The sequence below is a fragment of the Zalophus californianus genome, chromosome 10 (assembly GCF_009762305.2).
Source record: "Zalophus californianus isolate mZalCal1 chromosome 10, mZalCal1.pri.v2, whole genome shotgun sequence".
Lineage (NCBI taxonomy): Eukaryota > Metazoa > Chordata > Mammalia > Carnivora > Otariidae > Zalophus > Zalophus californianus.
Genome location: NC_045604.1, coordinates 67,638,546 through 67,662,051, shown reverse-complemented (window position 1 = coordinate 67,662,051; position 23,506 = coordinate 67,638,546). Strand labels below are relative to the sequence as shown.

General features: G+C 52.2%; 1 protein-coding gene across 4 annotated transcripts; it reads right to left on the bottom strand.

Annotated features, from left to right (window-relative positions):
* Positions 1-1,067: 1,067 nt before the first annotated feature.
* LBR (lamin B receptor) lies at positions 1,068-23,262 on the bottom strand. Of its 4 annotated transcripts, XR_003523201.1 has the most exons (15): positions 23,137-23,262; positions 18,995-19,173; positions 17,019-17,222; positions 14,380-14,463; positions 13,949-14,141; positions 12,735-12,931; positions 11,680-11,734; positions 9,012-9,203; positions 8,373-8,476; positions 7,369-7,494; positions 4,763-4,931; positions 3,406-3,486; positions 3,192-3,314; positions 2,569-2,848; positions 1,068-1,732 (listed from the first exon to the last, which is right to left on the bottom strand). XR_003523201.1 is itself a non-coding variant. In XM_027612628.1 (14 exons), the coding sequence occupies exons 2-14, from the start codon at positions 19,157-19,159 to the stop codon at positions 2,688-2,690; spliced, it is 1,854 nt and encodes a 617-aa protein (XP_027468429.1). In that variant the 5' UTR covers positions 19,160-19,173; positions 23,137-23,262; the 3' UTR covers positions 1,068-2,687. The 4 variants fall into 4 exon arrangements, 3 of the variants coding, with proteins under 3 accessions (XP_027468429.1, XP_027468431.1, XP_027468430.1); XM_027612628.1 differs by having other exon boundaries at positions 1,068-2,848; XM_027612630.2 differs by lacking the exon at positions 23,137-23,262 and adding an exon at positions 23,014-23,080 and having other exon boundaries at positions 1,068-2,848.
* Between the last annotated feature and the right edge of the window lie 244 nt (positions 23,263-23,506).

Here is a 23,506-nt window from a genome sequence, read left to right as displayed (position 1 = left end):
TTTCTGCAGTTACCGACAATACAACATGCATGAGGGCTAGTTCTTGAGAATTCGTTCCCTGACTGCGTGGAGCCCAGAACAGGACCTCCTGGCCTGACTGCGGGCTTCTGAGACAGGCAGATCTTCTTCTCTTAAAGAAGGGGTCCTGGGACATCACCAGCACTCATCCCACTGGAACCCCAAATCCCAATCGGGCAGCAGGTTGGGTCACTATCAATATGCGCTTCTGCCGGCAGGATCTTTGCTACCGAGCACGGTGTGGCACACACATTGGAACCGTGATCCTCAGGCCGCCATGTCCCATGGGGTGTCGGCAACGGCTCGATCCGGGCGGAAGCTGGGGCTCAGTGCGATGAGTCTCGCCCTGGCTCACTCTGCCTGGAGTGTGACCCAAAGCCACATCTGTGGCTGCCTTCCGTCAACAGAGGGCGTGCAGGCAAAAAGCCCCCGGCACATGCACAGATGACCATGTCCCTGTGGTGGGCGGGCAGCGCGGGGCCCACACCCACACCCAGATCCATGAGAGCCGCAAACTAAATGGTAACATCTTACTTTGGTGTCATCTACACACTTGTCTTGAAGGTAACCATCCCAAAACCACGTAAGCTAGTTACATGCAGCGGTGTTAAAAACAATGAGCCTAGTCCCTGTCGGTTAGAAATGAAGAAAATGCTCAAGTAGCTTCCAGAATTAGACACGATTTGCTAACAGTCCGTGAGCTCTGGAGCCGGGGCCCTTCCTGCCCGCAGTCCAGGAGTAGAGGCCAAGGGGAACGGACACACAAACACCTCACAGACGTGCACGGTCTTCCCACCATCCTTAGATGCTTGTGGGGCTCAGACAGGCTCGGAGAGTAGGACCGACCATGAGGGTTTGGATCGTTTCTCTATTTTCTCAAACAAGGACGAAATAGATGGCTCTTCGGCGAGCCTCAATGCCAAGAGCCGTGGGCCCAGGTCGCCTTTTGGACGCCCCCCAGCCCCGGCCCAAGAGGGTGGCGGTGGTCACCTCCAGGCTCCTGTGTCACAGGTGGGGCAAAGAGCCTCTCAGGTGCAAAGGACAACATCTTTTTTATTTCCAACTTTATTTCCAACTTAAAACTTCATCATAAAACACTTGTCAAATGTGTCAAAAACAAAATGAACAACAAATTATAGCTGAGATCAGAAACGGCAACACTATGCTGGCAAAGGCTCTTCTCTCATTCCTGGAGAGAGAAGGAAATGTCCTCCTTCCTGCCCCACAGCTTCCTTGGTCAGTCGAGCACAGAGCACGTGGGGACGCGCTTTCCAACACCGGAGAAAAGCAGAATCAAAAAGCTGCCTGCTTCCATTAGTACGAAGAAAACACAGACAACTCCCCCAAAACAAGGTTTCAAGAGCAAACCGACGTCAGGATCACACTGACGGAGCCCGGCCCCACCGCCCCACGGCCGTACAGCACGGGCGTGCACCCAAGTGTCTCGTATGTAAAATGCATCCTTAAAAACCCAAACGTACACACTATATTCATTAGATTCCCCTCTAAGATAGTGAGAACAATTTAACTTTGAACACAAAATTTTAGTGAATTTGCTACTGTTCCGTTCTAGGACAATTAATAATAAGACTCCATCAACTAGCATTTAATAACCACAGCTACCCTACACACAAGAAGTAAACTACAGGAGGGAAGTGCTTTTGAACTTTTGTTTTAGATGAACGCCTCCTTCAGGGAGCAGTGTTCTGTGACTCTGAGGGAGGACAAAACACAGTATGAACGGCGCGACCTCAACAGTAGCAAAGCCACAGCTTTATTTAAAAAAAAAAAAATACAAAAATATCAGCCTGAAATGGCAAGTCTTCAAACACCAATCTGTGTAAAAATGTTTAAATAGTGATGTTACTGCAAAAATATATATTCTATTTTTTTCTATTGGCAACAGTTTATAAAGGCAAACGAACGGCTGCGGTTGAGGTAGCAAAGCCAAATTCACAAACTTTGGATTAAGAAAAATACCCTATGTTTTAACAGCATCTTTATACAACATTAAATGAATACTAATTGTTTTGCAATTTTTAATTGACATGTATTACTTTATAAAACTTAATTTAAAATACTGCAAATGTTTTTGTTAAAAAGATACTTAGTTCCTGACTATCTCACATTCAAAATACTGTACAGAAAAATCTGAAGTCCCCATATATTACATGAAAGCTATGTATTTACATTTTCAAATGCAGTTCTAGAAGCTGAGGGTAAGCGAACTGCTCCTAACACTCCCCCTTCATCCGTGGCTGCTAACGAGCTCTCCCCCCACTCTTCGCAGAATGCAGTTAATGCAGGACCAGGGTCTACGCTCAAATCACTTAACTAGTAAATGATTTAATTCCAAAGGAAATGGATGAAAATTCTCTTCTCTGAATATAACGAAACATAAATGTGCTTCGAAGGTCACAGTTGGTTTCATGTAAGAAACACCACCGACAAAAACAATCACAATTTGAAAAGTCACCAAAACCCAGACACCCATGGTATTCTTTAAGAATGGATCCTTTCTCATTAGAAAGCAAATTCTAACACCTTTACCTGTTTCCTTCTGTTAATTGTTGTGATTTAGTAACAATAAACGTGGCAAGGTGAAGAGGCCACTCGGTCCCGCAGTCCTGACCAGAGAAGTAAGACGCCGTCCGGGCCCCAGTGAAGGGCTAGTAGACGTAGGGGACGATGCGATAGGGCACGCGTCGGCGGTACTGCTCCCAGGCCCGGCCATACTTCGTCCGGCACTGGCGCTCATCACGCGCCTCGCGGTGAAGCAGCAGCAAGGCAAAGTAGATCACGTAGAAATAGGGCAGAATGTGCTTAAAACCTGCAGAGCGGCAGCGGACACATGAGGTATCTTCACGATCCTGACACTGTCTTCCCTGCTTTTCCTCCCAGTCCTCCCAAGTGAAGGCGAGATTGTTCCCTTTTTCCCGGGACGGGGAAGCCCCCCACACCCGGCACGTGGCAGAAGGTGGCATCTGCGGGACAGGCTCTGCAGGGCACAGGGACAGCCACGCCCTCCCACACCGAGTCCTCGAATCCATGCTAACTTTGCTCCCCCAGACTCGGCTCAGAAAGCAAGTGATCAGGTGCAGCTGCAGGTGGGGGAGCACCCGGCCCATCCCCCTTCCCAGGGCCCCGCGACGGCCCCCCTGGACAGTGCTCACCACAGGGGAGGGACCACGCCAGAGCCATGATGAGATCACCCAAGTAATTGGGGTGACGAACGAAGCCCCACCATCCAGAAACTAGAAGATTTTTTCCGGTTGAAGTATGGATGGTTTTTAAATCTAAATAAAAATACATTTATAATGATCTCTACAAAAATAGACACACAAAATCTTTGTGCTGGAGATAACATAAATATAAACCAATACTTACGTGCAAGCTTTGGATCACTGGGATTTTTCCGGAATGCATTTTTCTGAGAATTTGCACATCGGAAGATTACGTATCCACAAACTGTAATTTTTTAAAACTTGCACGTTAACAATTTATATCGATATAATCAAATATTTAAAAACATTTGTAATGTCACTTAGAAATGATTTCTATGCTCTGAGGAAGTTTCCAAAGGACAGGAATACTCTGAGAGGTTCTGAACTGTTCTTAACTCAATCTCAGAATGTCAAAAGAGAACGATCCTGAAAGTTCACCATCCACCAGGGGAATGCAAAACCAATCAATACGGTCACATCCATAAATACAACCGGTTACAGTCCGGGCTGTAATTCCATCAAGGCTGGTGTCTAGCAGAATCAAGAACACGGAGCAAGTCCTCTGGTGCCGTAGCACCTACGGGCCAGAACACGGACGCTGCAGGACTCAAAATCAATCAAACTGCAGCTTGGAGCTGGTACCAGGATGACCTGCACAGAAATACCCGCCAAGTCCCACCAAAGAGCCTACAAGCTGGTTGGTTTATTTCAGGCCTCAAATGTCTCATCGGCCTTGACATATCACTACCTGTTAACCACCATCTCATCCGGCCTCCACACAGCGCTGGGCACGGGGCGCTCACCCGTAAACTAGGCGCACACTGCCCTGAGTGAGCCCGGGCATGGTGAGCATGGATAACCAAACCAATGATGAAACTAAATCTTAACCAACGTCTGGAATTTCTTCTGCCATGGATACTAGTTAGCGTAGGAAAACTCACTATTATCATATGAAGCTCCTGCTGATTTTCCCACCCTACCTCGGGTGCAGGCATTTAACAGTGTCCTAGGAGAAGAGCCGCACTGACGCTAGTCCACACCCACCCATGATGCCCCTTGGCTCCCACCAAGCTGCACTCCCCACCCCCCCAACCCTTCCCCACCCACTCACAACTGAGATCAAACACCCTATCCTCCAGTGAGTCTACACTGACTGATGTTCCCCAGAGACGTTCTCTCCACCTTCAACACAACCTTCCTTGGGCTGTAAGTCCCCTGCTAGAGCGCCAGGCCTCACACATGTCTGACAGCAGGCGGGCCTAGCACAGCAGGACCAACCTTCCTGCTTTCTGGGGTGCCCAGCAGAAAAAGCAGGCCCTGCAAAGGAAAAACCACTGGAGGATGAAGCATCCGTGCTCTCTGCAAGCGCAAGAATCTTTTTGTTTCTCACCCATCACAAACTACTTCAAACCTAAGCTAGTTACGGCCATTTAAAAGGGCGTGTCAGAACGTGTAGCTGCCGGAGCACGAGCGACTCCGTACACAGTACTGAACATGCAGAGGCTGAAATCAGTACTCACGTTTCAGAGCAATAATCAGAGAGGCCATAGGCCAGGACACTTCATTGGGATGGCTGACGAGATAAAAGGCTTGAAAGCTGTAGATGAAGGGAACCCACACTAAGTCTCCAAAAGCCAGCATGAATCCAAACCCATCATGGGTGATGTCCATGGTCGTCAACAATGCTTCCTGCGAGGAAAGAGCCGGACAAGCCATTTTTAAAGACCTTCAGGGGATGAAAGCTTCTATGTTTCAGGTATACAAGTAAAGTACTGGTTTCTAGTCCAATTCATACAGAGCTATTGCGGGGGGGGGGGGTCTGGTTCCCAGGCACGTGTCCCCCACCAGGTCACTCCGCCACCTCCATCTCTGGTCACCATACCCACTCACTCCACAATGTGGGAATAACACATCTCGGAAAGGCCACTGTGCCTCCTGCCTCTGCCCGGGGCACCCTTCTCTGACCTCAGCCTACGGCTCCCCAGCCACCACCCCCCACATCCCCCGAGCCACCTTCCTTGATCCCCCCCACCCCCCCGACCAGACCAAGTGCTGCTCAAAGCCACACCTGCTCGCAGGCTAAAGTGTGTGTCCCGAACGGGCCCCCACCACTCTCCACACCGGGCCACAGGAGGAAAGGCAGGGGCCCCGTGTGTCACCTCGTCCCCCCAGCACACCGCTCGCCTGCTCTGCAGTAAGTGTTCTCCGGGTTTGCCCGAGAGCTTGCCTCTGCGCCCATTGCCCGTGTGCCCATCTACCTTCCGATCGCTATCTGGCTTTTCACGTCTGCCTTCCACGTGGGCCGCCTGGCCACACAAGCGGACGCGCCCTCTGTGGGTCCAGATACGTGCAGGCCAGACTCCGGATACAGAGCCGCCACTGGGGTCAGAACTCAGGAGGCCCTGAGATTCCCAGACCACGGAAGAATGGCAAGTGCGTGCTCTGGGGAAGGATCACTGGCCCAGGTTAGAGAAACAAAGCGGTCCCTCCAAAGAATGTTCTCCACCAGAAAGGCCACAGCACACGACAACGGGAGTCAGCCGCTCTCCAGAGTGCCCACTGCTGTGCACACAGGCTCTCAGCCCGCCGGGTGATTCCTGGGTGCACCGCTGACCACAGGGATGGGGGGACAAGCGCCGCCGGGAGCAGGCGTAGGGAGGGGGTCCCCGGGGCAGCCCCGCAGAGAGGCCGGGGAACGCTCACTTGTGTTTCATCACTCTTCTCGGTTCCTTCGGGTACCCCGACCCAGTGAGGCGGTGGCTCAGCCTCCGCCCAGCGCCCAGCAGCAGCCAGAGACTGAAGGCGGCCGTGCCCCGAAGACTGCAGGGCTGACGACGCACAGGGACGGCCTCCACCCGACCACGCCCCCACGCCCCTTCCCCACATTCGACAGCAGACGTGGCCACACGTGCGGAACCTGTGAATTTCCAGCCACGTCAACAAGGACCACCACCGCGGGTCAGAAAGCTGGGAGGAGGAGAAATTAGAAAGAACTACTAATCACCAACAAGCTACCAGAAAGAAAGTGAAAAAAGCCTCTGAGATGATGAAGCAACAGGGAAGCCTCGTCCGCCTTAGGCGACCATCCACCCGCCTCTGAGGGGCCACTCGTCACCCGACAGCAAGAGGCCACGCCCACACGACCAGGCACGCTTCTGGGATGGGGGTTTTCTTCCAAAAGCACATGGCCGCGGGATCTCAAAGAGCCGTGAGCTTGTAGCTGAGGCTCCTTGGCCTCCAGAGGCCCTAGCGCTCCCAAAGCCAAGGCAGATCACTGGAAGACAAGCACCGGGCTTTCCAAGTCACTCTGATGGTGCTCTCGGCGGCCGGCCTGGCCACGTACCCCACAGCCCGCGGGAGCCACCTCCGACTCCAGATGCCAACAGACCGGCGCGCGAACTGGCCCTGCAACAGGATCACGTCAGCTGCCAATTGTTTTTAAAACTGAGAGAAAACTCACCGTGAAATCTGGAGGCACAGATTACAAAGACACCAGGAAACTGATAACCTGGGTATAAAAAGGCCTGAGGAATACATTATTTTCAAGGGGAATCTCGTCAGTTGAGATGAAGAGTCTCCAAGGAGCAGAAAACACTGACCACTTCTCAGCCTAAGGAAAGCCTCGGGTTAGGAACCTGGCCTGACTTAAACCGGTTTCCTCCATTACCGGGACTTCTGACTTTCTATCCATCCGGCCAGAGCTCTATCTGTATTTTCAAACACCAACAATAACCGCCACCCCCCCAGTATGTAAAACTAGCCATCTCTTGATAATCCACAAAGCACTATCCTAATTCAATGATGATCTATCCATCTTTCATTTGATACAGTAATTAGGAAACTGAGATTTATTTATGAATCCATCACACCCACAGATCTCAAATACTTCGCACCAAGGGGCACTTGACACACACAGAGAAGCACCAGCAAATTCCCACACACTTCCCGTGCGTTAGCGCTCACCGTGTCCACTCCAGGGGCCGCGGAGACGCACACACCCAGTCCTCACCAGCCTGGGAGGGGTGCACTCCCAACCCTGCGCGGGAGGCCGAGGCTCCCAGTGGTCAGGCAGGCCACTTGCCCGCACTCCAAGCCCCGACTCTCAAGGCCTCCTAGAATGAATTACCTCGTTCCAGAGAGCATCCACCACGTACAAGAGCTGGAAACTGTTAACCAAAATCATCGCCAAGGATGGAGCAGCTCGATCCTGTAGCTTCATCTCAGCCAAAAGCATCACCAAGTTCACAACCACCTAAAAGAAAAGGGGTGAGCACCATCTCAGAGTGTCTCCCCAGGCCCTTTGCCACCACGGGGGAGACGGTCACCTCACAGCCAGGAAAGCCACAGCGTCCACCTGACCACGCAGCGACCTGCAGGGCCGAGACGCCAACACCACGAACCCAGGTGTGACGGCCCAGGAAGGACACGCAGTCACCTCCGTGGGACACTTGTCAAAAATGCATCACTCACACCAATCATGACAAGACAGTGGGACCCCTACGTGGTATGTGACCAGCACACTGCAAGTGGCCAGGTCACACGAGCCAGGGAAAGACTCCAGGAGACAAAGCGGTCACAACCACGTGCCCTGGAGGCCTGTCCAGTGAGGGTCCTGGGACAGAGAAAGGCTAACAGTGGAAAAAAGAGGGGAAACTCAACAGGTCTGTGGAATTAGCTGATAATGGGTAATCCGCTGGCCCCGAGGCTCCACGGCTGTGCCCCATGTTCACGCAGGGGACGAGCAAGGTGCCGAAGGGAATCCCGACTCTGTTTTTGCAACGCCCCAACAGGTCTAAAATTAGGTCAAACTTGGTTTTGCTTTCTTTTTAAAGACGACAAGAATACATTTTTTCTTACGTGAATTTACCTACACTATGCGTTCCTGCTATAATCAAAATAAAACAAACCCTTAATGTTTCATGCCTGTAACAAGGGCATCTTAACCCTGTGGAGTCTATCTGCAGGCACAAAATACTTCAAATACAGATTTGTGGAAAGTTATAATTATTCCTAAAAACAGATAAAACTATTCCTAAAAACCCACAGTTTCCTTGAAATGATCTACAGTTTTTTCTAAATGCAAGACTACTGTGTACTCCAGAATTGAAATTTAAAGAGAAGACGACATACCCATCCGATCAATCCGGGGCGCAATTCACAAAAGTATTTGAGATCAAAAGTACCAATCCGAGGATTAAGTTCACGGCCAATGAAGAAATCATAGATGGCATTTCCTGGGAGGAGAAAGTTCTTACACAAATAGTACGGCAATTGGGAGGTTTACAAAGAGCACTGCTGTCTGCCATCTGGGGTCCCAGGCCAGCCCATCCAGGTGTGGCAGGGGGCAGCGCAGGCGGGTGCGCCAGGGAGGACGGCCGTGAGGACCCGTCTGGAAGCAGCGAGGCCTCGAGGGCCAGAGCCCGTGATTTTAAGGGAACCAGAGGTTTTTTAGTGATCTCCGTGACTTGGCTTCGTCTTTTTAAGGATGTGTACTACTTGAGACCAAAGGAAAAAATCATCCTAAACTGTGATGCTGATGTTAATAAAACATTGGTGACTATACGTTAAGTCACGACAACAAAAGGTCTTACTTGTCATCCCGTGACTGGAAAAGGAAGAGAATCGACTAGGAAAGGAGGAAGGAAATATCGAACATATGTTTTCCCTTTAAATGTATTTTCCTTTACATGTTTTCTCCACGCCATTCTTCCTTCCTTCCCCGGGGGGCCCAGAGCGGCGACCGGGGGTGGGGAGTGGGGCGCTGCTCACCGGAGCTGGCAGGGGCCAGGGCAGCCGGGGGCGCCCCCGCAGCACGCACGGCCAGGTAGGCGCTGAGGGCCACAGCGAAGGCGAAGGCAGCCAGCACCAGCTGCAGGAAGTGCTCGTGCACGAAGAGCAGTGGCACACCCCAGAACATGGCTGCCCCGACGGCCACAGCCGTCAGCAGGAGAGCGTAGAACCCTAAAAACAGCACAACACAGAAACGTTAATGCAGCCGTCGCGAGATGTACGTTGTGACACAGTGCCCAGCATCCACTCGCCAGGCTCACTAGCATCAGGACTCGGGCTTGGCGCGCACGGCAGGTAACCTTCCAGACAGAGCCCAGCACTCGCTCGGCTTTTCCCATACTCTAACATACTTAAACTATTCTTGTGCACTACGAACAGTCATTATGCGCTTCTAATTAAGAGAAAGCTGAACATGCACAGAAATTCACTATTAAAAAGGTGAGAAGGGGGCGCTTGGGTGGCTCAGTTGGTTAAGCGTCTGCCTTCGGCTCAGGTCATGATCCCAGGGTCCTGGGCTCGAGCCCCACATCGGGCTCCCTGCTCCGCAGGGCGTCTGCTCAAGACTCTCACTCTCCCTCTCCCTCTGCTCCTCCCCCCAACTCTCTCTTTAAAATAAATAAATCTTTTAAAAATAAATCTTAAAAAAAATTGTTTTTACTTGAAAATACCTGATTAATAATGGTTTCAGAAGATCCCAGTTATATTCTCCCCCTAGAATACAGATCTCAGGACCCTGCCCTCAGAGGAGAGGAGAGGCCCCCAGGGAACCCTGGCCCAGCTGGCCCTGCTCGGCTCACTACCCGAGCGGCAGGCTCTGAGGACCGCCTGCCTTGTCTCTGAGCTAAAGAAACAGCTTTTGCTTCCAGGAGCTAAGTGCCTACAAGAGCAGTATTCTGATTCGGTCAGCAAGTTACATTTGGACAAACCACCAAACACAGAGTAGAGGTAGCCGTTATTTACCTACGAATTCTAAAATCACAGGTCTTGTAAAGCAAAATGGTCACCGCGGTTTATTATTTAAGTCCACATCCTCCACATACCAGGTTTAGTCCAAAGACTAACTTTTAGGTATTTTAACTTTAACTTTCTAAAACATTCATTTAACTCTCATAAAACTGATGAATATTAAAGGCCAAGGATAGCAGATAAAGCAGCTTCCTGCCCTGTAGCCCGTGTGCACTGCAAATCATCATTCGGAGTGTCTGGGGCGCTCCTCGGCTTTACGGGGCTGAAATCTCACGCCGAGAAATCTAAGGCTGGAACCCGGCCACCGGATGGGGAAGCCGGAGAGAGAAGGGTGGAGCAGCTGATCCAGCCGCCACCCAGGCGCCGCGTGCAGTCCGAAGGGACTGAAAACATGACCGCCTCGAGAAGAAGGAAATGAGTGCCCAGGGAGCCCCACGAACACAAGGGTCAACAGGCCCGAAGGCAACAATAAGCCCCCGCCCACCTCTCCCCAGACTGGGCCCTGCTGCAGTGCGCACACGGTTCAGGCACCGAGCGCAGCTCCACGTTCTACACACCTCAAGTATCTCTGCCTGCCCTTCTAGAACCCAGCAGAATGATTCCAGACAAAGCAGGCACTGACAAGTCACAGGAAGAAGTACGCCAAGTGAGAAAGGTAACCGGGAATAGGATTCACAGGGCCAAGAATGAAAACTTACGATGGAATTCCTCCCCAGGGCGTCTACTCACTCTTGTTGCTGAGGGACAACCACACGGTGCACAGAGCTCCTGAGAGCACGTCAGCTGCACGGCATCCGGTCTTCGCGCGCATCCTCCGACGCAGCGCACCCACCGCGGGGGCCCTCCCACATCCCACCCCGCTGCTCAGAGTCAGAGAGCACCTCCTGAAGGCCAGTCACCCTCCCGGCACCAAGGGGCCCAGGGGAACACAACCAAGTCCCCCAGGCCCTGGTTGTCACAGCCGCTACAGAGGAAAACAAACAGGAGAAAGGACAGAAGGGATGAGCACCAGCTGACGAAGTGTGGGATCACTACATTGTTCACCTGAAACTCACATGACGCTATGTTCACTATACTGGAATTAAGATAAAAATAAGAACTAAAACAAGGGGCGCCTGGGTGGCTCAGTCGGTGAGACGTCTGCCTTTGGCTCAGGTCATGATCCCAGGGTCCCGGGATCGAATCCCCGTATCACTGTGCTCCCTGCTCAATGGGGAGCCGGCTTCTCCCTCTCCCTCTGCTCCCATCCGCCAACTCATGCTCTCGCTCACTCTCACTCTCTCAAATTAATAAAATCTTTTAAAAATAATAATTAAAAGATAAAATATAAAAAAGGAGAGAAAGTGACCCGAGGGTGTCCCTGAGCAGAGCGGTGACAGGGATGCCACCAGACACTCGGGGGCACAGTGTCCCAGCAGGAGACCGCAGATGCAGCCCAGAGACGCCCAGAGGCCCGTGGCCGTGGCTCCCGGAGCAGCATGGGACTTCTGGGCCTGGCCGTGCCCGGGGCCCCGGTGATAAAATACACAGACAAGTCCGATCGATTAGCTGTGGAGCCCACAGGCAAGAATGCGCGCTAGTCCCACCAGCGGCCAGTGGCTCGGACACGTGCAGGAGCACAGCACTCATGGGCTCTGGGCAATCATCAGACTCAAGCTTAAGGAAAAAGAAAAAAAATCACCATTCAATCTATACTTGAGTCTTCTTCCATCAGTAAGAGGCATGCCTTCCACAACCTTAACAGAAAAAAAAAAGGTCTTTTTAGTTTAAAGCTTTAAAAAGCCCAACACTCTAGCAACCTCTACATTTTAAACTTCGACATCTTTCTGTAGCACAGGCAGCGACAGGTTGTGAACGCTGACAGGCTGGTGCACACAGACCCCTCGGAGAAACTGCTCGGCCAAGGCTGCCCGACCGCCCCTGCCTGGAAACTGCCACCACCTTGTCCGCCTCCAGCTCCCACGTCTGCAGGGACAGAGCACAAGCCCGTCGGCCCCACACTGAGCCCGGCTACCCTGGCCCACCTGCCGCGTGCGGACTCATCCCACAGACTCCCGTGCTCTTCTCATTACATAACACACACATGCGCACGCTCACTCAGCCGTTCCGTGGATTCTCCGTCTCCAGGAGGCGGTCAGCACTTCCGGGTCAGGGGCACTCGTCTGTTCATCTGCAGTCCACCCCCACCCCACACACACACACACACACACACACTCTCTCTCTCTCTCTCTCTCTCAAGAAACACACAGCTCCATTGGGATGAGTGAAAATAAAAAGTCCACCTGCCCAATGGCAGCCACATCCTACCCCCCAAAACGACTATTCAGAAATGCTGCAATTCATAGGAGATAGGAAGCACTAACACGGTGTCATCTGTCTTGGGCCAGACTCCTCTTCCCTTTCACTGGCTACGAAAGGGGACCCAGGAGAAAGGTGAGGCCTAGTGGAGATCACAGCCTTAGCAGAACCCCGCATGCTAATTTCCAATGACCCCTGTAGGATCCTTATCTAACAACTGTGCTGGGCCGTAGCCTGTAAATGCATGGAAATAGACACGTACGTGTATATCTGTAAAATCTTTCACCATAGAAACTGCATTTCTTATTGAAAGTCATCTAGTTTGAAGTAGACTTATCTAAGTTAATCTCAATGTGTGTTTTTACTGTAGAGCTTTACCCTAAAAATGCCTGACTGGGGGGGGTGGCAAGACATTGCGCCCTCACAATGGAAACTTACCTTCCCGACTGGCAGTAAGTAGAACAGAGCCTGAAGCAAAAACCAGAGGAGGTAGACCCCAAACATTCTGGTTTCCCACAAATCAGACAAAGCTGGCAAAGGAGGCGGGAAATTCAGAAGACTGGGCTCTTCCTGTTCACACATCAACAGCAAGAGGAAGAGGAAGGCGGGCAGGCCAAGCATGATGAGAAGCACACCTGCAAACGATCAGTGACCATTCAAGCCTCAAATTTCAGTCCGGTTTATCTAGTGCTTTCACTTGTTCAAGGCAGAGCCGAAGGCTGGCTAACCATCTGACCAACTGCTAAGGTGCCATCACCAGCTCCTCACCTCTACCCGTCTGGCCAGTGGGCGAGCGCCTGTGGGCCCGGAGACAGCAAATCAGCTGAGGTCCAGCACCGGACAGCTGAACTCAGCCTCACAGACCAGGCTCTAATACATTTAAAATCCAACCACCACGGCAGCAGACGTGGAGATTCCAGCAAACTAGAGATCAGCCTAATGGTAAAAAAGCGAACAAACTATCCCTAAGTTTCTAGCAATTAGGACGGGATCCGGTTCACAGAGTGCGCATGCAAACACAGTGATGCTGGACACCACCTCTTGCCACCTGACCAGCCCAGTTACAACTTACAAAACACAAGGCAATTAAGCCAGGGGTATTTTTCTTTTACTAGTATTTTCTTGTACATGAAATTTCATCACTTTCAAATTACTACCCACTTCAGAACACTAAGCCTTTGAACACTTCAGATCTTGGATGCTCACAGCCAACCTGTCAGGCAGGTCTAGCAGATACCCTGACCCCATTCCGTGGACATGGCCTCCGCCCACAGGCATGGCTGCACTTGGGCTCCGCCCCCTCGGGCCTCAGTAGTCCGTTTTCCCGTCCCTAATTGTTCACCGTCCTCTGCATACACCTCCCACACCAACCTTCCCTTTACCTTCTGCATTTCTTTGTTCGAAACCTACTAACAGATTGCTGGAAGTTTTAAGTGTAGCCACACGGGCAACCCTCTCCACTCTAGGACGATCCTCAAAACTGCTCCCACGGCAGGACTTTCTGCCTGGAAGGCTCCTCCCCAGGCTCCCGCCCAGCTCAGGCCCGACCTGCTTCACACTCCTTCAGAGGACGGCCTTTCCTTCCCGCCACCACTCCCCCACACGTTCACCGCCACCGCCCTCCCCACGCTAAGCCCGGCGCTGCCGCCTACCAGGGACTCCGCCAAACTCCAGGCCCTTGGTCTGCGTGGCTGGCCCTTCAGAGGTTTTCAATAATGTAGACCCTTTTGTTGCAACAATGTTTTCTTCTTTAGAATCCGTGTCTTTTAATTTGATCTCTCTTCTTGGCCAAAGGCCATACTGTGTAGATATGTAACTACTTTCTTCCGACAAATGGAATTTTTCCTAATTAAAAAATAGAAAATAGAAATGTTTACGGTCAATAATTATCATTGATGCTACCACATTAACTGATTCAGCATCTTAATATAATAATATAATAATCTGTTAAATTAAATTCAGTCTTGATTTAAGGACACAATCTTAGATCGTAAGAGAACACTATGGTGTTCAGTGTGACTCTTGAGGGACAGTCACATTTACAAAAAGGACAAGTGCCAGAGACAAAAAGGGCGCCCCATACCTCAGTGTTTCTGTGAGGCAGGCCATCCCTCTCTGTGCGCTCAGGCTCCCCGTTGTATCTGCTGATGCTATTCCCAAACGGCTTCTAAGGTGAGGAATACAAACCATTGTAAACATAAGAATCGTACCTTATTAAAAAGACCATGGTGGCAGAAATTTCCTATTACAAAATCAAGCAATAAAACAAACCAAAGATTCTCACGGCTTCAATTCTAAGGGATTTCAGCATACTTTTGTTCGAAAGGAAAAGGTATAAAATTGATTAGAATTTCCCAGTCTTGTAAAGACTGGATTTTGCAGTATAGAGCTCTACACGAGATCTTTCATCTTTTAAACATAATTAGACTGAGTGCTACAATGTCATTGTTCAATGGCAGATACTCTAATGTTAGAGAAAGTAAAAATTGGTCAATTAGTTCACTGAGTGGTTAAAAGGGCGGGAGGGGAGACATTCACTGCCCCAAATTAGCCACCAAGGGGAAATTAAGACATGGTGGGTACTTAGGGAGTGCCGCCAGTGACCTGCTGCCCGGTTTCTATGGAGCCCTGAGCCCCCTCTGCCTGTGTCCCTCTCCTCACACTCTTCAGACAGTGGAGGGAACTTCTCATCGGACTGAAGCAGGGAAGTGTGTGAGCTTGCAAAAGATTTTTCAGGCAATGCATGGCTGAAATCTGTCACTTTGCTCCTTTCTGCATCACTGACAAATGAGAACACTAATAAACCAAGAGGAAAGCAAGTTAAAAATGTCCTGGGGAGGCCCACCGGCAAAGGGCCGTGTGAGATAGTGTCAAGTTCTAGCTCAGAGCAGTCAAACTGAGCGGTGCAAAACAGTCCACATACACTGAAATCTGCCAAGGCACCAGCGAGCTACTCAGCAGCACATGGAGCTACGGAAGAACCATGCCCTCGGGGCGCCTGGCTGAGATCAGTCTTTAAGCTTCTGCCTGTGGCTCAGGACGTGATCCCGGGGCCCTGAGATCGAGCCCCGCGTCCGGCCCCCTGCTCCGCGGGAAGCCTGCTTCTCCCTCCCCCACTCCCCCTGCTTGTGTTCCCTCTCTCGCTATGTCTCTATTTATTATAAATAAATAAAATCTTTAAAAAAAAAAATACCACACTCTCCGTGCTTCCAACGTCCGCCATATAATCTGTAGCAACCCTGTGACCCCCTGCCACAGCTGGTTGGCCAGCCCCAAACCGTGCTGACTGCAAAGTGACAGGATGCGAACACAGGGAGGCGAGTTACTGCAAAAGGTCACGATCGGGCAGCCACGTGACCATCAAAGCTACACGCAGCACTGTGGGGCCCTTCCCATGCCACACAGCATCCTCAATTCCAGGGTGCAGACACAGTGGCCCAGGGCTCTGCTGGAGGAACACAGCCAGTCTGTGGCTCTTGGGTCACCAGGACTGCAAGAAGGTCACACTGTAAACACAGAACGGGCACCAGATGCTAAAAATGAAAAAGTGACAGAAAGCAGTACAAAGCACCTGCTCCTTAACCTGAGTCCGCTGACTGGGCCTCAGAGCCGCCAACAGACGGAATGGTCAAGCTCACCAGCAATCACCAAAGGCAAGGGAAAGCGGTGAGCTGACAGTCTTTGGCAATCAAATCGACCAAAAAAATTATTATTATAATTCTCAGAATGAGAAAATGGGCATTCACACACTATGGATATTGGCAGAAACCTTCTTGAGGCAATCTGGCCACGTGCACTCAAGCCTTGAATCTGCTCAACCGTCCAAGCTGGCCATTCCACTTCTTACTAAGCACTGATCTTCAGGAAGTATCAGATGTTGTATAAGAATATTTGTTTACTAGACATGAAAAAAGCTAAATACCTATCATTAATAAGAGAGCGGATGTGAACAATCACATCACATTTGTACAGCTTACGGTACAGCCAAACAGTTCCATACAGCAAACGATGTACAAAAATATAGCGCGGTTTATTCCTAATGTTTTAAAATTTAAAAATCTGACTATAAAACAGTGTGTACCTAAATCTAGTTTTTTAGGATTATTAAAAATCTGTGTGTATTTTATCCAGGAAAGAGATAATATAAGTGAACAGAATAAAAGATCACCTTCATTCAATTCTTTTTCTTCAAACTCATTTCCACGTGGCCTACCACCTAAGATATCCTTATACACGGGCCTACAGGTTCTGGCCACCGACCTTTCCAAGCTTCAACTCAGGAAGTAATTCCATTAAAGTTATCATCTTGGAATAGGGCAAGTGATCAAGTATAATGATGCCAAGAAACCAAGGGTGTGTTTTTGTAACACATAGTTATGTTTCCTTATTTTATACATGAACTTCTATAAACTATAAAACTTTTTCAGTTCAACCTACAATCTACATCTATATGAAATTTAAACACTGCCTTTTTTAAAGCCATGATATTAAACAGCACTCTTGTAACTTGGCATTCTTTTTCACTGGCATTTAAAAATATTATACTTCCTATTCTTCCATTGGTTTCCGTAACCTTCCAAAGTCAGCACCTCCGACGCGATGCTTCCCTGACCCTTCACTATGACTCACTACGGTCTGAGTAAACATGCCCACGAAGGGGAAGGCGGTTTGACCGAGCCCAGGACCAGGGTAAGGGCCTCCTGCGAGCCCCAACACACTCACCAACACCAGCGGAGTCAGCTTCACTTCCAGTACTTCCTTCCTCATTTCCTTAATGTCAGCTGGGTGCGAAGCAGAGGCAGATCGGCGGGAACTTCTAGGTGGTCGACCGGGGGATCGGGAGCGCGACCTTGACCTACTCCCTCGGCGTCTGGAGGGAGAACTGGAAGTTGAGCCACTTTTCCTTTGTCTAAAGGAAGTTAAAGGCTAGAGGGGGACAAGAAGACACAGAGCTTTAGCACGACACGGACCTGAACGAGAAGTGGGCGCCGAGGCGTGCCCGGTACCATCGACTCGGCGACCTCCCCGGGCACTGGGGCAGCCGGGGGCTTGGTGACCTCCCTGGGCATCGGGGCAGCCGGGGGCTCGGCGACCTCCCTGGGCACCAGGGCAGCCAGGGGCCCGCTGCACCAGGCCAACCGGACGCTGCAGCAGTGGCCCACCTCCCACAGGACACGTGCGGCCCTTCCACTCCGGACTCTTCTCAGAAGGTACCGCCCCAGAATGGGTGCGTCCGAGCCAACTAGCCGTGCACTTTGCCAACAGCACCCCCAAGAGCAGCTGCCAGACACCGAGTCAAACCAAGATGAGGGGACAAGCGAACCACATACGGTAACAAGAAACTGAGTCCCGCAGGTGCGCTCTCAACATCTGGAAAGCGGGGCACAAGGCTGGGTTACTTATGAGCAACATCTCGCTCTGCCCTCTTCTCTCCCACCTGATTCTGTGTGGCTCAGGAGCTGAGAATGGCTTTACATTTTGTAAATGATTGCAAACAAAAACAAAAGAAACATGAAAATTTTTGACACATGGGAATTACTTGAAATTCTCATTTCAGTGTCCATAAAGTTTTATTGGAACACAGCCATGTCCACTCACTTCCAGACTGCCTTGAGCTGCCCTCGCACTGCAGAAACTGTATGGCCCATAACGCCTACAATATTCACTATCTGCCCCTTCGTTCAAAAGCTTTGCCAACCTCAGGCAAGAGTACTTAAACTGTGGTTCAGAGGCTATGGGTTCAAGAACTGTTTCTTACTGATCTACAACAAAAAATGAAATTGAGGGGCACCTGGGTGGCTCAGATGGTTAAGCGTCTGCCTTCGGCTCAGGTCATGATCCCAGCGTCCTGGGATCGAGTCCCGCATCGGGCTCCCTGCTCCTTGGGAGCCTGCTTCTCCCTCTGCCTCTCTCTCTCTCTCTCTCTCATGAATAAATAAAAATCTTAAAAAATAAATAAATAAAAAAGAATTGTAAAAAAAAAAAATGAAATTGAGACTAGACATGTAGAAATCCTCACAGCATTTCGACATAGCAATTTTATGCCTGTTGAATCTAACACTACAAAGTTAGGGCTTTTACTGCGTGCATTTCTTCCAAGTGTCTAGTCATTTATGGTATTTTACGTAAGCACTTCTACACCATGGCCCAGATCATTTAAAGCCCGGGCCCCCACCACAGAGGCTGAGAAGCCCTGGGCCAGACCTACCTCTAGTTAATGTCATTCTCCTGATGAAATCCTCAGTGGTCAGGACGAAGCCCAAACCTCTCTGGTTCTGCTCCCGTTAACCCTCGGCTGGCCCGTGCCCACCGCGCACTTGGCCCTCCCTGTCTGCCACCCCCCCCGCCAAGCCTCTGGCCAGAGCCATGAACCTCCATCCCCCGAGTTTTCCCCATTTGGCCTCAGCACCCACCCGCATGTCCTCTGCAAGCCCTCCCTGAGACCCAGCACCACCCACCAAACTTCCCTCCCCGAAGGCATGACATCAGGGACATGAACACAGAAGGAGGTCTTCTCCCAGAACTGGGAGCCTCGGGAACCAGGACACCGTGCTGTACACGTGCCTCCCCACCCCAAAGCCGAAGTGCGGCCCCACCACTCCACACAGAGCCAGAACTGACCACTCTACACCTAGAAACACAACACTAGCTATTTCCCTGCCTATAAACAGACTCTGGCAAAGCAAAGGAGCACTTACCTTGATATCACTCTCCTTCAGTTCAAGTTCAGTGCCATCTTTGTACTTGACGGTGTAGAGCTGGGAGTCGCTATCATGACTCAGAATTTCGACTTCATAGTAAAGCGAACTTCCAGGCCACCGACCTCTTACCACCTCCCCGTCAGCGAATTTCCTACTGGGCATTTTGAAAAATCAGCCTAAACAGTTTAAAAGAAAAAGCAAGGAGTCATTGCATGTGTCTTTTTTCAGAGACTGAACACTAAAATACAACTTTCCAAAGTGTTTAACTGGCAGAGATTTTAGGACCAGAAAGGCCTTTGGGGGGGTGGGGGGAGGGGGAATATCCAATCCCTTAGTCCAAAAGTGAAAACAAAGTATAAAGATGTTAACCAGTTTTTCCAAGGACATAAAAATAGCAGGAAATGGCAGAGTAGGGACGCACAGAGGCTGTTCTTTCTGCTAGGGCATATCTCATCTGCAGTCACTTTACCCAGGATGATCTCACCACTGTGGTACCTGCCGGTGACACGAAGATGCAGCAGGACAGAAAGGCACCAAGTGGTTTGCACTCTGCAAAATGCTATCACCCGAGTGACCAGATTTCTTGCTATTCAACAAGGCAGTCACAAAGGACCCACTTCCTGATTTATAAATCCACATACGGGGCACCTGGCTGGCTCGGCCAGTACAGCATGTGACTCTTCGTCTCTGGGTCAGGAGTTCAAGCCCCACACTGGGTGTAGAGCTCACTTTAGAAAGACAGGTAAATTTGCATATAGTCTTACAAAGGCTTTAAAAATGTATTTAATTTTTAACACATTACCTCTTTTAAAAACAAACTCTAAGAAACAGCCATCTGGGAAAATCAAGGATGTGTAATTTACATTACTATGACCCACCAACAAGGAGAAAAATAATTCCAAACCCATACAAATAGCAAATTTGGGGTGCTTTCATCAAGTTTTCAAGTCTTAAAGCTAAAATCCCAAATGCACACCAGGCAAGTCCGCCAACCACACGTGGGCCTTCGTCCTAGCGGCCCTCTCAGGCCCGCAGCAGGCATCCACCCTCAGTTACAGCGTTCTTTCCCACATGGCCCCAGAGCTGCGCTTCAATGGCACTCCAAGAAACCACACGCAGCCCGCAGGAATGACCGCTTACGGGAGGCCTGCTGGCCCCCCTTCTTCAATTATCGACTGGTGCTGGGTGCTTCCAGCTCTCAGGCAGCAAGCTTTCCCCGTCCACCGAGTGGCAGAGTCCCACTGCCACGTGACAAAACCGGGCGCCTCCCGCCTTCTGCACTAGCTGCTCAACAAGCTGGGGGCCTCGTCTAAGAAGAGAAATGCTCCCCAAATCACCTTGCTCCGGCCACCTGCTAGATGGTCCGGGCCCGTAAGCATGCCTCCTCACCCCGCTGCCGTCAAGACCCAATTGTACAACGCCATGTGGGCAGCCCAGCAGCCCTCTGGAGTTAGGAAAAGACAAAGCGGCATTACCTCACCCCTCCGAGGGGAGACCTTTCATAAGCACATTTCTTCACTGTTAACTGCCTGAGAAAAGACTTCACAAACTTCACTTGTTTAGAAAGATAGGAGCTGGGCTGGGAGATGAAAGCAAACCCAGCCACTTATCCAGTGATTAGAGGGTGTCAGCCCATCACATGTGAGCGGAGAGGGTGCTCTCTGCCCGTACCCACCTGAGATAGCATCGCGGGCTAATGAAGGAGTGTGGGCTAGGACAAGGGGGAGAGGAGCCAGAAGCTTCAGGGTGAAGTCACACCTGGCTGAGGCGGCACCTGAGGGGCACTTGGCAAGCAGGGGGCAGTGGACCCCTGGAGCCATGGAGGAGGGGGACAAAAAGGAAGGTGACAACAGCAAACCTTGCCCGTTTCAACATTCAGGTGCAAAAGCCTCCAAATACTAAGAGGAAGGAAATCTGCCACTCTTCTCTCTTCTCTCGTGCCCCTCCTTCTCCCGATACCCCCTAAAATCAGACCACTGTTACTGGTACTGATGCTCTGAGGCTGGTCAACCAGGTTTGAAAGAAGACCACTGTATCTTGCTACACGAAGATGCCATCAAGTTTCAAACAACAACTCTTCAAAGACTGGAAAAAATGATTTTTTAAAAAGCCCCTGGAGCAGATACTGCACCTTGCTGAACATTTGCTTACTGCCATCTTTCTGTTACCCAATTAAATGTTTTGGGTTACATAAATTAAAATACGTGATGGATATCTGTTAGGTCACTAAGCTTTTTTTTTTTTTTTTTGGACAGCCACATGCAGAAGAATGAAACTGGACCATTTCCTTACACCACACACAAAAATAGACTCCAAATGGTTCAAAGACCTCAATGTGAGACAGGAGTCCATCCAAATCCTAAAGGAGAACACAGGCAGCCACCTCTTCGACCTCAGCCGCAGCACCTTTTTCCTAGAAACATCGCCGAAGGCAAGGGAAGCAAGGGCAAAAATGAACTATTGGGATTTCATCAAGATAAAAAGCTTTTGCACAGCAAAAGAAACAGTCCACAAAACCAAAAGACAACCCACAGAATGGGAGAAGATATCTGCAAATGACATCAGATAAAGCTAAGCTTAATTTTTAAAAAAAGACAACTGAGCATCGGGACTTCATAGCGCTGCTTCGGACGGCGGCTGAGGAAGAAAGCCCAAGCCGGCCTCTCCTAAGGAGACCGCTGTGGTACCCACAAATGTTCCAGAAGATGAAACCACAGCATTAGGCTCCCCTCCACTCTGCCCAAGCTCCTCCCACACTTGTGACCGCGGCCACCCTCCAACAGAATCTCCCGCGGGAGCGAATGGGCCGGGATGGGGCACACGGGCCCCACTGCCACAGGCACCCACCTGATGACGTCCTGCCCCACACGGAAAGGCCTCCCTGAGGGTGGAAAGGAAAAGCTTGTTTACTGAATACCAGCACGCCTCTTCCTGTGAGGCCACCTGCCTGCTAACTTGCTGTCAGTACTGGGATCCTCACACATTTGGGCTCCGCTGTGTTACTCTTTATCAACACCACAGAATGCTGCCCATCAGAGAGCACGGTGTTCCAAGTGCCTTTGGTCATCTTTCCCTCACTTTTCCAAACCAGTCCAGATACAGCAGAGAAAGGGAAGCTCAAAGGAAGCCGGACCGCTCCCCTTGCACACCTGGGCCCAGGGCCTGAGGCCAGCTCTGCAAACGCCCGGCCTTGCCCCCCCGCCCCGCCCCGGCGGCAGGATGCCGCAGGATGCCGCGAAAGCAGCACCGCCCAGGCCGGCCCGGGCAGACCGCCCGACCGCCTGAGTAATCCCGAGGCGCCAAGGTAAGGTCCACTCCCTGCGGCTCGCTCTTGGCCCTCCTCCGCAGACAGCTCCCGCACGCCAGCTCGAGCTGCGGGTGCTCGGTCCACACCGGGCCCCGCTCCGGCCCCGCAGCGCCCGGCCTCCCCGCCACAGCTGCGGCCACGAGGGGCGGGCACCGGCACACGCGTGCACGCGGCGCGGGGCCGGTGCGGCAGGTGCTGCAGGTGAGCGCGGCCTCGGGGGCCCTCGCGCGGCCGGGGGGGGGGGGGTCCCGGAGCGCCCCGCCGTTGGGAGCAGTCCTCCCGGGCCAGGCCCTCCGCGCCCAGCCCTTAGAAGTGCCCTTTGAGGCCGCGGGCCGGTGTCACGACGAGAACTTTTTTAAAAGCCTTAAAACGGTGAAAAGACAGGCTCGAGCGGGCACAGCCCGCTTCACCATCCGCTTTCAGAGCGTGGAAGCCCGGGGCCCGGTGACAGCGAGGGCGGTCGGCAGCCGCGCCCTGTCCCCGTCAGCGCATCCCCTCCCCGCGTCCCCCCGAGCCCCCCGTCCCGCCCGCCGGCACCCCGCATCCCCGCATCCCCGCTCCCCGCGTCCCCGTCAACGCATCCCGCGTCCCTCCGCATCCCCGTCCCCGCCGCGGCCGCACGCAGGGGCCCGAGTCCCCCCACCGCCGCCCTCCCGGCCGACACCGCCGCCGCGCGCCCAAAATGGAGGGAGGCGCCGGCGATTTCCACCTTGGCTACACTTCCGCCGCGGCCCGGCCGACCCCCTGCAGAGGCAGCCGAGGCCGCGCGTCCCCGGCTCCCCCGCCCCCCGGAGGCCGCGCCGCGCCGGGCGGCGGGCACGGGGACGCTCACCTGCGCCGGGCTCCGGCGGGACGCGAACGGCTCCCGGACAGTCGCCGAGCAGCACCCGGCGGCGGCTCCGCGCGCACGACGCCGCCCGTCGCGCCCGCGTCCGCGCCCGCGCCCCCGCGCTCGAGCGCGCGCCGCGCCCCGCCCCCGCCCCCGCCCCGCCCCCCATCGAGGCCTCCCGGGGTTCCCATTGGTCCCTCGGCCTTTTGAATCGTCCCCGGCGACGCCGATTGGTCGTGCGCGTGGCGCGTCCGCCCCGCCCGGCCGGTCCGCGGGGCGGCGGGGCGGCGGGGCGGTGCCGCACGGTCAGCCCCGCGGCTGCGTTATCGCGGCCGCCCAGGCGCCGCGCCCTCGTCCCGCCACTGCGCTCCCG

What these genes read in the sequence shown, in the direction of transcription:
- LBR (XM_027612628.1), bottom strand. Translation starts at nt 19,159, where the DNA reads ATGCCCAGTAGGAAATTCGCTGACGGGGAGGTGGTAAGAGGTCGGTGG. An exon ending in ACTCAAGTATAGATTGAATG is followed by an intron (nt 9,204 to 11,679) that starts GTGATTTTTTTT and finishes TGCTGTTTTTAG; the next exon opens with GGTTCTACGCTCTCCTGCTG. An exon ending in CCTGGCCCCTGCCAGCTCCG is followed by an intron (nt 8,477 to 9,011) that starts GTGAGCAGCGCC and finishes TTCTCCTCCCAG; the next exon opens with GAAATGCCATCTATGATTTC.